The sequence below is a fragment of the Saimiri boliviensis genome, chromosome 4, assembly GCF_048565385.1.
Source record: "Saimiri boliviensis isolate mSaiBol1 chromosome 4, mSaiBol1.pri, whole genome shotgun sequence".
NCBI lineage: Eukaryota > Metazoa > Chordata > Mammalia > Primates > Cebidae > Saimiri > Saimiri boliviensis.
Genome location: NC_133452.1, coordinates 129,051,919 through 129,068,350, shown reverse-complemented (window position 1 = coordinate 129,068,350; position 16,432 = coordinate 129,051,919). Strand labels below are relative to the sequence as shown.

Below are 16,432 nucleotides of genomic sequence, written 5' to 3'. Positions count from 1 at the left end.
CCAGAAATTTTGACACAACTACAACGAGGAAATAATGACACACATCTTTAAAGGCGAAAAGAATATTGAAAAGTAAAAGCTTTTAAAACTGGCTTAGGAGGGTTTGTCTGCACATTGTTTCCATAAGGTGTGTTTTATTTACCAGGAAATTATAACCTCTAAGTAGTCCACAGTTAGTTCGTTAGGCCCTTCTATCATTTGGGTGAAATCTTCTACAAGGATATCCAAATCTGTTTGTTCAAGTTGGACAAAGAATATCTCTAATTTTAAAAAGAAGAAAATCTCTAATAGCCTAGCTTCCCATATAGTCTGTTCCCAGGATGCCTTAACCCCAGCTTCACGTTTATTTAAGATTGCACCACCAGCTATCAGCCTCTCTGTCCAGCCGGGTCTTGCCGTTGCCTAGTGCGGCTCTCCTTTTCACAGAGTTGACCCTGTCAGCATTCTTGTCTCGCATTTCCTTGATCTTCACAAGCTCAGTAGCCTTCCTTTCATCTACTCAGACTTAATGCCCAAGCCTGGAATTTAGAATCATCTAGAATTACTGTACTTCTAACAATTAAATTAGTAAACTCTTACATCGCATTATGCCCCCATCCGTTCTCTCAAACAGTCATCATTGTATCAACTGTTTCCTGAGCCACGGAGACCTCTAGTTCCTTCAGTTTGAGGGTTCTTCTTCCTTATCTATACAAACCAAATTCCATGGCCAATCATTTGCTCTATCCTCACCAGTACCCTTAATTTCCTTATACTTACCACATCCTGCCAAAACCAGCTCCAAACGTAAACTAGCAATGCACTATAATGTACTTCCTCTGTTCCCATAGTAGGCAGTTCAGCATTCCTTGAGAGACTGTCAAACAGCCAAGCAAATTGCCTCACTGTTCCTGGATTTATATTTGGACTGGGCCCTCAGTATAGACTGTTAATAATTTTGTTTCTGGTCAGCCCTCTTTCCCACTACTGTCAGTGATGTTTCAGCCTTTTAAAATATTCCTTAAAACTCCCAGGCCACCTTGGCTAGTTCTTCCTCAGCTGGTGGATCACTCAGTGTTAGAGTTTGTAGGGTTCAGCCTTAAGCCTCTTATTTTCTATTTGTGTTTACACCTTTATTCACCTCTTCTAGTCTCCTAATTTTAAATACTGTCTATGGGTTAAGAACTCTAGCAAGTTTATCCCTAGTACAGAATTTCCTCTGAACTTAACTCACATACCCACATTTCCACTTGGATGTATATTGGCATACAAAATTTGAACTTTATTTTTAAATCAGCTTCAACTATTGTCTTCTCCACTTCAGTGAATAATGTGTCATTTCTTGTGGTTATTCACTTCAAAAATTTTCTATCCATCTTGACTTTTGTTTATCCCTTATATTCCACCTTCAATTTTTCAATAAATTCTATGCTTTTTCTTTAAGATGTAGCCAGAATCTTAATATTTCTTACCACTGTTACTGTGGCAACCTGAATTCAACTCACCAGTTTTTCTCTCATGAGTTATTGCAATAGACTTATAGCAAGTCTTCATAGCACTTATGAAAATAGTACTACATATTTTGTGTATTTATTTGTCTACTGTCTGTCTGTTTCCCTTCGCGAGAATGTAAACTCCATGAGGGTAGGGATTTTTGTTAATGGCACCAACCCGTGGAATATTGCCTAGCATTTAGTAGGCATTTAGTAAGGCCTAACTGAATAAGTGAAAAAAGGTAGAAGGCAAAGTGTTAAAGTGGGGGTTGGTTTTACTGGGAGCATAGTAGTAGAACTGAAGGCCATAAAAAAGGGCAGAGATGCAGATGAGTGAGTAAATGTGGTGTTGGGGTTGGTTTTTGGAAAGATAAATTTCACAAATCTTTAGCTAGACAAATAAATAGAATCAGAGAACAGAGGGGAGACATTATAATTTATACCACAGAAATACAAAGGATCATAAAAGCCTGCTATAAATAATTACATACCAACAAACTAGATAAGCTGCCAGAAATGGATAAATTCTTGGACACATACAACCTCTCAAGAATGAAATATGAAATAGAAAATCTGAACAGAATGATCATGAGTAAGGAAGTTGAATCAGAAATAAAATATCTCTCATCTAAGAAAGGCTCAGGACCTGATGGCTTCACTGCTGAATCCTACCAAATGTTTAAAGAAGAACTAAGACTAATTCTCCTCTAACTATTCCAAAAATACTAAAGAGGAGGGAATACTTCCAACCTCATTCTATGAGACTAGCATTACCCTGATACCAAAACCAGACAAGAACACAACAAGAAAAGAAAACTACAGGTCAATATCCCTGATGAACATATATGCAAAAAGTTTCAACAAATTACTAGTAAACTGAACTCAAGAGCAAATTAAAAGGATTATTTACCAAGATCAGGTGGGGTTTATCCTAGGAATACAAGGATGGTTCAACAAAATATGCAAATCCATAAATTTGATACATCACATTTATTGAATTAAAAACATAAAATGCATGATCATTTTAGTAGCTGCAGAAAAAAATTTGACAAAATTTAATATTCTTTCATGATAAAAACTCTCAATTGCATATAGACAGAATATACTTCAACATCCTAAAGGCTCTATATGACAAATTTATAGTAAACATATTGAATGGGGAAAAGCTGAAAGCTTTTACTCTAAGATTTGGAAAAGGCAGGGATGCCCACTCTCACTATTTCTGTGCTGCATAGGACTGGAAGCCCTAGCCAGAGCAATTAGGCAAAAGAAAGAGATAAAAGTCATCCAATATGGGAAAGGAAGCAGTTAAATTGACACTGTTTGCAGGTGACAGGATCTTATATATAAAAAATTTCGGATTCCACCCAAAACGGTTAGCTCTAAGTAAGTGAACTGAGTAAAGTTTCAGGATAACAAATTAACATGCAAAAATCAGGAATGTATCTAGCAGTATCAATCTGAAAAAGAAATGAAGAAAGCAATCCCACTTACAATAGCTACAAAAAAAAAAAAAAAATAATGAGCAATAAATTTAACCGAGGAGGTGAAAGATCTCTGTACTGAAAACTATAAATCATTGATGAAAGAAATTGAGAAAGACACGAATAAATGGAGAGGTATACTGTGTTCATGAATTGGAGAATAAATGTTGTTTTATTTTGAAATAAAATTATTTTGAAAATGTTCAAATGTCTCTAACACCCGAAGTGTTCTACAGATTCAATGCAACTTCTATCAAAATACCAATGATATTCTTCACAGAATTAAAACATCGTAAAATTCTTATGGAACTACACAAGACCTTAAATAACCAAAGCAATCTGAATGGAAAGAACAATGCTGGAGGCATCACACTGCCTGAATTCACAGTATACTACTACAAAGCTATAGTAACCAAAAACCTACACATGGACCAGTGGGACAGAGCTGAAAGTCCAGAAATAAATCCACACACTTACAGCCAACTGATGTTGGATATAGGTGCCAAGAATACACAATGGGGAAAAGTCAGTCTCTTCAATAAGGAGTATTGGGCAACAGATATCCACATGTAGAAGAATGAAACTAGACTTCTGTCTTTCATCATATACAAAACTTAACATAGATTAAAGACTTCAATGTAAGACCAGAAATTTATGAAACTGCTAGAAGAAAATATAGTGGGGAAGTTCTATGACATTGGTCTGTGCAATGATTTTTTGGATATGACTTCAAAAATATAGGCAATAAAGCAAAAATATACAAATAGGATTTTAGCAAACTAAAAAGCTTCTACACAGCAAGGGACACAATCAATAGAGTGAGGAGACAACCTACAGAATGGGAGAAAATATTTGTAAATGATACGTCTGATAAAGGGTTAGTAACCAAAAAAATATAAAAAAAACTCTCAATAGCAAGAAAACAACCCAATTAAAAAAAGGAGAAAACACCTGAATAGATCTCTCTCAAAAGAAGACATATAAGAGGCCAACAAGTATATGGCCAATAGGTATGAATGAAAATGATGCTCACAATGAAAAAGATACTCATTGTTACTAATTATCAGAGAAATACAAATCAAAATGATGAGATACTACCTCCCTCCATAGAATGAATATTATGGGAAAAACAAAGCATAAGTGTTGCTGAGGATGTAGAGAAAAGAGAACACTTACACACAGTTGGTGAAAATGTCATTTGGCACATTCATTATGGAAATGGTATGGGGGTTCCTCAAAATATTAAAAATACAACTACCATATGATCCAGCAATCCCATTACTGGGCATATATTTAAAGGGAATAAAATAAGTATGTCAAAGAGATATCTGCACTTTTATGTTATTACAGCAGTATCCACAGTAGCTAAGATATGGAATTTACCTAGGTTTCTATCAATGGATGAATGGATAGAGAAAATATAGTACATATACCCAATGGAATACTATTCGGCTATTAAAAGAATAAAATTCTGTCATTTGCAACACACAGATGAACATGGTGGATGTTATGTTAAGCAGAATAAGCCAGTAGTAGAAAGACAAATACTGTGTGATCTCTCTCTTATGTGGAATCTAAAAAAGTTGATGTAATAGAAGTAAAAAGTAAAATAGTGGTTACCAGAGGCTGTGGTTGGTAGGAGGGAGGGGGCTTGAGAAGATGTTGGTCAGAAGATATATAATTACAGTTAGATAGAAGAAATGAGTTCACTAGATCTATCGTTCAGCATAGTGACTCTAGTTATTGACAATTATTAGAAAAATGCAAAGATAATAGGTGTTAAGTGTTCTCAACACAAAAACGATACTTATGTGAGGATCTGTATTTATTAACTAGATTTAACTATTTCAAAATATATGTTTCAAGAAATCTCATGTTGTACATGATAAATATATACAATTTTATCTACAAAAAAAGTGGTTCTTATCACCTTCCCACTCTTTCCATTTCCACCACTTTACCATGTCTGTGAGCTCTTCTACATCTTAGTCCTTTTTTTCCAGTCTCAAAGGAGACCATATTTGTCTTCTTGCTGCTTTAACTTATTTTACCTGCTTCCTTCCGGGTCTTGTTTCCCTTTCCTTCTCTTCCCTCACCCATCCCCCAGTCTATAGATATGTTCAGGTTTATTATAAGACAAATAAAAGTACCCTGTTGACTCTAATTCCCTCTCTAATTACTCTCAACCTCTCTTTTTACTTCTCATCCAAACTTCTTAAAAGAGAAATCTGCAGTATCATCTGTTCTTCTTCCTTCTCATTTAGTCTCCAACTTATGCTTTTGGCTTTTTATTCTTGTGTCTAGGCTTGTGACTTTTAAAACTAGATTTTATCTGTCTGCAATTCTAATATGACCATGTAATGTTTCCATCAACAATGTCAACAGAACAAAGTCCAAGATTAATACACTTTCCACTGCTGCTGCTTTCCATGCTTCCACTCATCTCCTTTTCTCAGCTTGGGATCTCCGTAGCCTCCTCTTCACCTGGACTTAACTTTCAGGTGCTGCCTATTATGAAGCTTGCTGGGTCGGGTAGGCATCCTTCATCACTGTTCCCTTAGTAGTCTGTTCATATTTTTTTTCTTCTTGTGAGTAGTCTACTGACTGTTTCCTGTTCACCACTGTTTTCCTACCTCCTGAATGCCTGTCACACAGCAAATACTTCATACAATTATTTGTGAATAAGTTAAGAATAAATGAAGGAGAAGGCATGTCCTTAAGAGTAGCATTGGTATTCTGATACTTTAAATTTGTATTTTGGCATTCTTGTTAATGATAAATGTGGAAATTTTCTTGCATGCGTATTGATCATGAGTCGATAAATTAAACCTGCAAACCCAAGGTTAAATGGATGAAAGCCAGTTTTGAAACAGACCAGATGATGAATTTGTGATAACCTCACTGAGTTAGAGATGCTCTGTGAGATTCCAGCTGATCAGCTTGCCAACCTGCTGTTTTATGCCATCCCCTCCAACAGGATCTTCCTGGGGTTGTACTATTTTGTCTGGTAAAGAGTATCATAAAAAATATTCTGATATATTATGACTATTTTTATAGATGTTTACTTTGGCAGCCATATACATGATCACAGGACACTAGGCAGTTTATCAAAATAAATGAAATAAATATCATGTTATATTGAGAATAAAGTCAAGGTAAACCTTTGACAAGGCTGAAAGTCTAATTAACTGCATGTCTCATAGGTCTCTGCTGGTGGTTCTGAAGCCAAACCTCTGATCTTCACATTTGTCCCCACTGTCAGAAGACTACCAACCCATACTCAGTTGGCTGATACCTCTAAATTCCTTGTTAAAATCCCAGAAGATCCAAGTGATAAGAGTCCAGAAACTGTAAATAGGGTAGGATTACTTTTATTCTTTTTTTCTTTCAAACAATTATATTAGATTTTCGATAATGATGACTTGGAAATTTGTATATATTTCCTGTGCTTAAGTTCCTGTGATTCTATGTTTGACTAAAAATATAATAATGCAACAGAAGCATAAATGTTATCAAATCATATGTTCTCTCTAATGCACTATCTTCAATTTTTTTCAGTTTTACATTCTATTGTTTGCTATTTACATGACAAATTCTGCCTCCTGGCACGTTTCCTTAAATGTTTCTTAAGAAAATAGTAACAAAATTTAAAAATGTTTTAATTTATGTCAAAATAGAACACAAAACAGTGAGATGTTATTATTTTCATGTGATGAATTAGCAACATTAAACAATGTAATACCCAGTGTTGGGACAGTTGTGGAAATATTGGTGTGCTTATACTTTGCTGCTAGTTTTGTAAATTCATACAACTTTGGTGCAAATTTCTTATCTACAGTTATAAAACTGTTAATAACCTGTCAATCTAACTCTTCAAAATACATCACAAGGAAACAGTACAAAAGAAGAAAAATTATGCAGGAAAATAATTAGGGGGTAAAAGAACCTAATATCTAACAATCAGAAAAATTAAGAATATAATAGTACATCACTTTGGCAAAGTTATACTTATGGTAATTAGGTAATTCCATGAAAAAATGTTAACCTTATAAATTTAGGTGATATAATATTGTGTTCATATCCTCATCATACCTATCTAAAATAAGACCTAAACTAGAAGTGAAATTAAACAAATTTTTAAAACTTGAAAATAACATGTTAGAATAATAAAATTTTGAGTAAAAATGCTTTTCTCTTTAAAATGTGTTTTAATATTGCTTAATTCTAAATAAAACGAGATTGGGGCAACTTCGTGTTGTTCTTAACGCAATTAGAAAGGGATAAAATAATCAGATTAACCTTGTCTGTAAGAAAAAATCTTATCTAGGAAGTAGTAATATTTCCATGCTTCTGGAGTTTTCAGTGCCACTATTTTCTTTCAAAGACTAATGGGCCAAATTGTTTCAGAGACATTCTGAATACTATATATGGCACTTGTAGATAGTTTCTCTCCTACAGCACTCATTTACATAATATTAATGAGATCCTTTATAATTAGGCCCTATGAGTGGTGTGAAGCTGTAGCTACATAAACCAATCTTGGTTGCAGACCTCCAGAGCTTACGAAGATGATAATATTCATCTGTTCGTTGCAATGATGTATATACAACCACATCTTAAAAAGATTAAAGATTTTTCACCCTATCTTGAATTAGTCCAACATTAAAATAATGTAATTCCTCATTGATTTATATACTTAGCAACAGTTTATTGAACATATGTTATTCTCTTGGTGATTGGATTCCAAGTGAATAAAGACAATTCATATGGCTTGCTTGTTATCAGGAAGGCAAGCAATTAAAAAAAAGAAAAGTGTGTAATAAAATCCCTTAGAGTGATAAATACGATGAAAAAAACATGTCAGAGTGGATAGAGAAAGATGGGCAGAGAAACTTTAATCAGAGGTAATTTGTGTTTTATCCTGACTATATTATCATTATCCACTGAATAATGTGGGATGGGTGTATAAAATTAATCTTTTAGTTATGTTTAATTAGTGATTTGACTTCTGTCTTCATACAACACATGCACACTTAGGACACATTAAATTAACAACCAGAGTTGAAATTGTTAGCTTATTTTTATTTCCTGGTTTAACTTTCTATTTTGAGATAATTTTAGCCTTACAGAAAAGCTGCATAGAAAAGAATAATAGTAACCATAGTGTAGTTATAAAAATAAGATAATTGACATTAGGCTGTTTAAACACAATTTTATTATACATGGCTGTCATAATTTTAGAAAAAAAGTTTGGTAGCTTGATAAATCTGTCTTGATCCTGGTCTTGAAAACATATGTATTCATAGAAAATTGGATGGGAAAAGACTGAGAATTACAAATCCAAAATAAAACAGTGAAAAATGCTTTGTACTAAAAATATCTACATCTTCTTTTTGCTGTTCTATTTATGAGTTCTTCCTAATTAACTTAGATTATTTTGTCTGACTATGCATTTTGTTCCAATTTTATTTTTCCTTTCAGACTTTTAGAGAGATTTTGTATTATTTTAGAATCTTTCAATGGGGATTTCCTTCCTCCCTTGGCTTTGAAATGATATGCAGGTTGCTTCACCATTAACTAAACCCTTAGCCAATCCCCATTTGTTTCACAGATGTCTTCATGAAAAACAATTGCTCTCTCCCTGTCTTTCCTTAAAATATCATGTCACGACTTACTTTAAAACAGTCAGGCTTGCTTGTTGATGTTGATTATTATCCCAAACTTGTTTGGGCTTAGACCAGGACAAACAGGTGGGCTAGTGGGCTAGTAAAAATAAACCATTAACATCAACTCCATCTCTCTCTTATGTCAATCTAATTTAATGTATTTTTAAAAATATAAGGAGGTTAAGCTTTTCAGTGTACATGCCAAGAAGAAGCATTTATTAAACTAATGTCAATGCTTTTATCTTTCCACATCTATTACAGTCTAAATCCAATGACTGCTTGACCTTGAATGCTGAGAGCCAGCAAGAGAGAGACCAAGGGACATTGACTTGTCCTTCAGCGGTCAGTGGAAGGATTTTACAAGAAAGGGAATTTGAAGCAAACAAACGTCAAGGAATGCAGCAAAGTGACCTTTTCAAAGCTGAATATGTCCTTATTGTGGACTCTGAAGGGGAAGATGAGGCTACAAGCAGGAAAGTTGAACAAGGGCCCCCGGCGGGGATTGGCACGACAGCTGTCCGGCCCAAGTCTCTAGCAATCTCTTCCAGTCTGGTCTCTGATGTAGTGCGTCCCAAAACACAGGGGACTGATCTCAAGGCCTCATCACGTACCGATATGCTTCATGGGATGGCCCCTCAGCAAAAGCATGGGCAGGTAGGTTTTGTCTTCTTGCTGTCCATAAGAAAAAAAAGTGTTTATGCACCCTTTGTCTTGGGCTGTCTGCAAAGGCCTTCCTGTTTAAGGCAGACAAAACTTTCAAAGAAAAACATATTTAAAAAGCCATAATCTCAGGATAATAAATCATCATAGTGTAAACAGATAATAATTCTATAAGATAAAAAGCATTAAGCAATTATGCTGTGAATTGGCTGAAAAGAAAATGTAAAACATTTAGTTGGAGTAAATTTGGGAGAACACTACCCCTTTCTTTTAAATAATTCTTGGATAAGGTTGATAATAGAAGTTTCTTTAGTCAAGAAAGTGTGCTTGGTGAGCTGAGTCCATCAAGAAGCATATTTCAGATATAAGAAAGACCTAGTGAAAAGATAGGGATTGGATATTAGAAGTAGACTCATTGATTTTAGATTAGTAAAACACTAGTAAAATGATAAACGAGGAAATAAGAGTAAGAAAAATAATTTCCCGTGTGTGTCTTAAGGAAAGCATCTTTTGTGGCCTCGAAACCTACCACAAAAGTGGGAAAACATACCACTCCAAAACTCAGCCGCAAGATTGAATGGTTCTTTTAAGGTAGAGAGAGTCTGGTGCAATAGGAGAAGCACTGCATCTGTGATGGCAGGCAGGAAAGGAAGGATGTGGACAGGGAGGCATGCTGAAGACAAAAATTACAATAATTTTGCCATTGACTGGCTATTTTGTATAATGAAAATATAAGGTGACCTTGATGAGGTGTAGTTAGAATGTTAGAAATGCAGAGGCTGGCTTTGAGAGTAGGTAGTGGATGCAGAGCTCTAACTTGGTAACAATGACTGTGAATTGGTACCAAGATGTCCTGTTTAGGATCTACTAGAGTAGGTACTTGAAATCAACCCAAAGTAGTTTAAAGGACATTTTTACTGGCATGTTGGTCTTTTTGTTTTACTAGGACAGGACCAATGTAAAATGGGAGAATAGGCATTGGAGTTTTGGTGCCGCACCATCTTTATTCCTGAAGCCTTCACTGATTTTCTGATGGTGCATTTTTATTACCTTCAAGCATCTAGTATCCTTATATTGTCTTCTGGTAATAAAAGACACACTCTGTGGTACTCACATTTTCACTGGACTAAAAGATTTATTTCATCTTGAATTTTGTTCTCAACTATGTATTGGAACAAAATATAATCATATAATTAAAGGTATTATCAATAAGCTGTGACAGGTTTAAACATTTCTTTCTTGCCTCAGAAAAGATAATGAAATAGTTGGAGATGTAGAAATATGGAAATCAGAGATGTGGAAATTTCCATTGTTAGAGTACAACAGCTATAGGTGACTTATTTGAGAAAAAAATGTAGGGGTGATGATATTAATTCAAAAAATTAACAAAGCAATTGTTGGGTCTTTGATTTACTCTTTTTGCTTACTGATTTTTTTTAACCCTTAATTGGCCATTTGTGTTTTTTTGTGTGTGTATCCAAATACAGAGAAGTGAATCTAGAGACTAAATGTATCCTTTAAAATCTTTTTTCCAAAAAGGGTTATTTAGGAGCAGGTTCATGTTAGTAGCACTCCAAATAAAAAGGCAGAGCTCAACCTCATATATTAATTGTGGCTGAAGATTATGATTACCAGTAATAGAGGAATACTAGATCCTAAAGTGTTTGACCAATTACCAATTGTTTGAATAATTACCAGCATTCTCGTTTCCATTTCCTGTAATAATCCATTTGAGTGAACAGTAGGTCATCATGAAATAAAAATAAGATGAATATTACCACAGTGTAAACTAAGGAGAAATGACCAGAGCACCAAAGAAAGCAGTCTGGAAGTTTAATATAGTGAACTGTAATGTACAAAGTCTAAACAAAAAATTACACAATTGGGCTCCTTGATGCAAACAATATCAAGTTTTCAATCAGAAATGCAGTCAAGTGAGTAAATTTCTAGTCTATCTGGTGAAAATGAATCCATATATAGAATTATCTGTAAGTTAGCTCTATTGGTTAGTCATGGATAAAGTGTTCCTAACAAATGTCTTCACTTCCTAGTCTGGCCTTTAACCCTTCCACAACCTAGCCTAGGTTTCTCTTTCAGTCTATATCTTTTACCTCTCTTCTTCAGCTCTCCTGAACTATCACCAAAGTACATAGTTCATACCTTCCCGTCTCTGAGCCCTTGATTCCTATGGTTGAATGCTTCCTTCTTCCCTAGCTCTTCTCTATTTTGACCTAGGCTACTTGATAATTTAAGCTGAGTTCAAGTGGCCCCTCTTCTTAAAGATGTTCCCTTTGGAAAAAAGTTAGTTCTTGTTCATCTTTGTGATTTTCTTTATTATTTTGTAGTTTTTGTGGGGAAAAAAATCTCCATTATAATTCCTTTACATTCTAGTGTAATAATATTCTTTTATCTTTCTTCCTCACTGACTGAAAACTACTTGAAGTCAAGTTTTGGTCTCTTGTTAATTTCTGTATTCCTAGAACTTAATGCTAGGAATATATGTGCTTTACACATAAAGGGGGTTTTATGCGCTTTACCCATAAAGGGGGTTCAATAAAGTGAGTGGAAAAAAATTAAAAAGTTCACATTTCGTTTCACCTTTGAAGTCCTTGTTCAGATATTGACACCTTCATGAAGCTGTATGTTTCCCTCAGTGAAAGCAAACTCTCTTCCAATATAATTGTGATAGCTTTTTTTTATACATATTTTATAATTATCATAGGCTGTACTATAGCTATTTAGATACATGTCTTATCTCTCCTAACAGATTGTAAAGTCTTTACAGGTAAAGCCCATGTCAAATTCAGTTTTATTGAACATTTTGTTCCCTGCAGTGGTTAGCATATTATCTTGGACATAGTCAATATAAATACTGTGCTGAATATACAAAGTCCCCAAGTGCTTTCTTTGAAATGGCATGTTTAAGTAAAAGTATCTTATGTTAAAAAAAATCACTAAATAACTTTAAAGCACATCAAAAGTAAGCATGTTATATAAAATAAGTTGTTAAAATCCTCTTAAATAAAATTCAGAAAAGAAGAGACTTAAATGTTCATATAAAAGTCTAAGAATTTTCTTAGGGATAATATTAGCGTTAAAGGAGAGGTTGAATACACATACAACACAGTGATTCATCTGAAAGACCTATGATAAAGTTTGGAGCTAAGATAGTGACAGTGGGAATCAACAGAGAGTCTCATGAGGTAGAATTAACTAAACTTGTTCATTGACAATATGTGGGAAAAATTAAGCATGAAGGAGGTTTATTTCCTAGGAAATTGGATGAATGTTGGCATCATTAATTGAAGAATGAATAACAGGTCTTGGGAGGGGATGGGAAGAGATTAGACATCCGATACTGAGTTTGAGATGCCTTGGTGACACTGCATGATGATATCTACAAAATAGCTGGAAGTATGAATCCTGGACACAAGAGAGAGAAGGAAGACTGGAGATATTTGCCACATAAGTTAAAGTGATGGGAATTTACTCGGGGAAAGAAGGTAAAATAAGACAGGATTCAAGCCAGGAAACAGGAAAATATCAAACAAGCTGTGAAAAAAGAGAAGCCAATGAGAAACCTAGATGTCTTTTTTTCTAAGAGGGGAACCAAAGAAGCCGGAGAGAGTTTTTATGCAGCGGAAGCTAACAGGACTTCCCACAAAGAGGAGTCTGTAGTGGACTATAAAACAAGGTCAAATAAAGTAGGGCCCCTGAGTCCATTAAATCTGGAAATTAGGAGGTCATTTGGTGACTTTGGTGTGAGGTTATGGGGGTAGAAATCAGGCTGAGAAATGGTTAGGAGGTAAGGAATGGGAGGTCATACATTGGAGGGGCGGTATGGGAAAACCAAAATGAGATGGGCAATGTACTGGCCATGTGCCTCTGGGTGAGTTACTTGAAGTCATAAACCTCAGTTTTCTCATTTGTAAAATGAGTTGATATATATCAACCTTCTTTGTGAAGATTAAATGAGATAATCCATGCAAAGTGCCTAGAATAGTGCCTGGCCAATAGCAGGCTCTCAATAAATGATTTTCTAGATCTGAGAAGTCTGAGATACAGACAGCGTGATTTTTGGGCACAAAGTAAGGAACGTGGAGATGGAGAGTTTTACAAGTTTTTCAAATGTGGCTCAGAATTAAGAACTGGGGAGAGGAATATGGATCATAAAAATAAGACCAGAAGAACTGACTGGGGCTAAATAATGGAGGTTCTGACATGAAGGAATTGGACATTAGCACATGTGTTTATTAAATAAGTAGATTTCATGAATTCATAGAAGAGAGATTACAGTAAGTTATTTGGATGGGGCATTAGACATAAAAACCCTTCACATACCCCCAGGCCTCAACTTTAATATGAAATACCCTATTCATACCAGCATACTGCATTACATAGCCTTCATGTGTCTCTCTTACCCCATTAGATTCCTAAACCCCTTGAACTTGACAAAAAATATTTTTCTCACTTCTGCTTACCATCACGTAATACAATGCCTGGAATACTCTGGGTTCTTAAATAGTGTCTGATGAATGAATAAATGAATGAATGATTCTTCTTTTTACATGATGTTGTGATATAAATAGAGAATAGACATTACATAAACCCTCTTAGTGAGCATTCCATGCTGAGAGAAATCGGTAATAGAGTGTGGAAGAGCACCCAGGACTCCTGCCTTACAGTTAGCGCTGTTGCTCTGCATTTTGCTTACTTAAGCAAATCATCTATAGCTTCTGACCCCAGAGATTTAGAAGTTGAAAACCTTGAAAGAAGCTGGGAGGGTCAACTTTCATGTTGGATTCCGCTTACTGCTAGGGGACTAGTTTGGAATGCCAAAGTACTTCCTGAAACACGGCATGTTTATATTAGGAAGCCGCAGGTAACGTGTTCATAGCCATCAGCTGGATGGCTCTTTGCAGAGCTGAGCCACGTGGGCCCTGATCTTGCATTGAGTAGGTGAGAGGTGATTAAGTAGTAATTCAGATTCCACACGGGCCTTCTTGGTCCTATAATTCCTTCGAGCAGTTGGGGAGGATTAAAAATTTAGGGGCCCTATTTTTTTTTTTTTTTTTAATGATTCCACCCCTTTACTTTGCCTTTGTGGACACAACTCCTGCTCCGTGGGGCTCCCGCGACCCCGGGGAGAAGCTTCGGGTACAGGGCAGTTTTTAGACGCGTGGCCTGACCGTTTGCCATTCGAGGATTACAGCAAATGATTCTATTTGTAATTTCTACCCTTCCCATTGCCTCCCTCCCCCTCCCCCCAAAAAAAACACCTGTACGTGGGTTTACAAACGTATTAACATGTAAATAATGAGACCCGTCCTGGTGGGGGCTCCTCGGTTGTCGCTGCTGGAGACGAACGCGGAGGGGCGCTGTGCCCACGCAGACTGCCTGTGACGTCGGGAGGCTCCTGGCGGCCGCCCTGGGCCCGCTGCCGGCGTTGTCAGCACCTCCAGGTCCAACCACCCGTCTGTCTCTGCTGTGCCCAGGGAAGAGCCCGAGGGCTGCGAGTGTGTGCGGCTTCCCGCCCGTCATCGCTCAGGCTCGAACTCACGCTACAAGGGACGCTTCCTCTCCCTACCGTGCATCCTGCGGGCGGACCCCGGGAGCCGCAGTGCGCGGCCAGCTGGCAGCGTCCACGGAGGCTGAACTCCCGGAGCCGCCGCTCGGTCCCCGTGCAGGGCGGGCGGTGGCACTCAGTAGGTGCCAGAATTCTCCTCTTCCAGCACATCCCCGTTGGTGACATTTAGGACAGGAAACTGTTCTTGTGTGGGGCCTGCAGGCAGCTGCTGAACTGCAAGCCAATGCAAGCTTTGCTCCTTCTGTTTGCTGGAGGTCTCCTCGGCCTTGGGCCGCTAGGCCCAAGGCACCAGCTGCAGGTTGTCCAGGCGATTGTCCTCAGTCACAGCGTTGAGGTGCACCACCTGGAAGCCTGGGGCCGCAGCACAGCCCCCCTACCCCGCCCCCGTGCCCTCCAGCAGCAGCTCACGAAGCCACGACCGCCCGCCCCACTCGGTGCCGCCCCCACAGCAGCTCACGAAGGCGTCTTCCTGAGCCCCTTCCTTGGTTCTTGGCAAAGGCATAGGAAATGGACAAATTGTTTTAGGCAATGGACAAATCCCTGACCAAGTGATTTTATTTTTTTCTACCAACTTTTCTCCAGTGATCTTCCCACTGCTACCTCTCCATTTATTTTCTTGCTTTGGGTGAGTATATGTTCTTTTCTTTTATCTTGTTACCTTTCATGGTGAATGAGACTAGAGTTACTTAGGAGAATTTTTATGAATCAGTGAGAGGCCCCAGGCTCTTCTCTCTGATGCTGGCAGAATCCCTATAGTCCCTGAATGGTAGCTTGTCATTTCCTCTGGATGGATTAATTTGTGCTATTAACCAGGTACAAAGGAAGAACATGCCTGGAAAATCGAGTTGCTTTGACAATTCCGGCAGAAAGATGATGTAGCCTTTTAAAAAGAGAGTCCTGTGATTGGTTGAGGTCAGAATTTGAGAACTTGTTGATGTCAGAACTTGGCTGGGGAGGTAGACACTGAATCACAGGTCAGAGGCAATGTTCTTCCCACCATCTTCTCATCCTCACTGCCCAGAGTCTAGAGCAGACTAAGAGGGTGCAATTGCTGAGGGAGGGGTCAGAGCCTCTTCAAGGAGACACTATGTCTCTGCTTCTGCATCCTTCTGTTCCTCCATCTACTAGACATTTAAAAAAAAAAATTCCTGCATGAAGGTAGTAGGCTAGGCACTGGACGCTAGGGGTACAAACTTTAAGTGACATATAATCTACCTTTAAGGAATTTAAAAAGTGTATGTGCCTGGAAATAATGACAACAGCGTGCTCAGAAAACAGTGGGAAGCCTATGGGGAGGATGCCAAGTCAGCCTGGACCATGAGAAAGGGTTCACAGAGGCAGTGCTGCTGAAACTTGAAGTATGAGTACATTTTTTTGGCATTCCAGAAAGGTAATAGGCAAGGAAGTGCCAGCACTTAAGAACAGGGTGGGAGATGAGCAGGAATGAAGGAATATGAAAAGGACTCATCAAAAGATTGGAAATATCCTAGGACAGGGTAATGAAATAGAGGCCCTAGATAAAAGTATTGAAAAGGAAGGATGGATTAGAAGAGTTTCACCCTG

The 16,432-nt window shown here is 37.3% G+C and overlaps 1 protein-coding gene across 12 annotated transcripts in view; it reads left to right on the top strand.

The window, feature by feature from the left end:
- Positions 1-16,432, top strand: part of MLIP (muscular LMNA interacting protein) — a 267,113-nt gene that overhangs the window by 117,936 nt on the left and 132,745 nt on the right. For all 12 annotated transcript variants that reach the window (XM_074398184.1, XM_074398182.1, XM_010337147.3 and 9 more), the window contains 2 exons: positions 6,160-6,315; positions 8,884-9,276. In XM_074398184.1, coding sequence (XP_074254285.1) covers positions 6,160-6,315; positions 8,884-9,276 — 549 coding nt within the window. The remainder of the gene's footprint in view (positions 1-6,159; positions 6,316-8,883; positions 9,277-16,432) is intronic.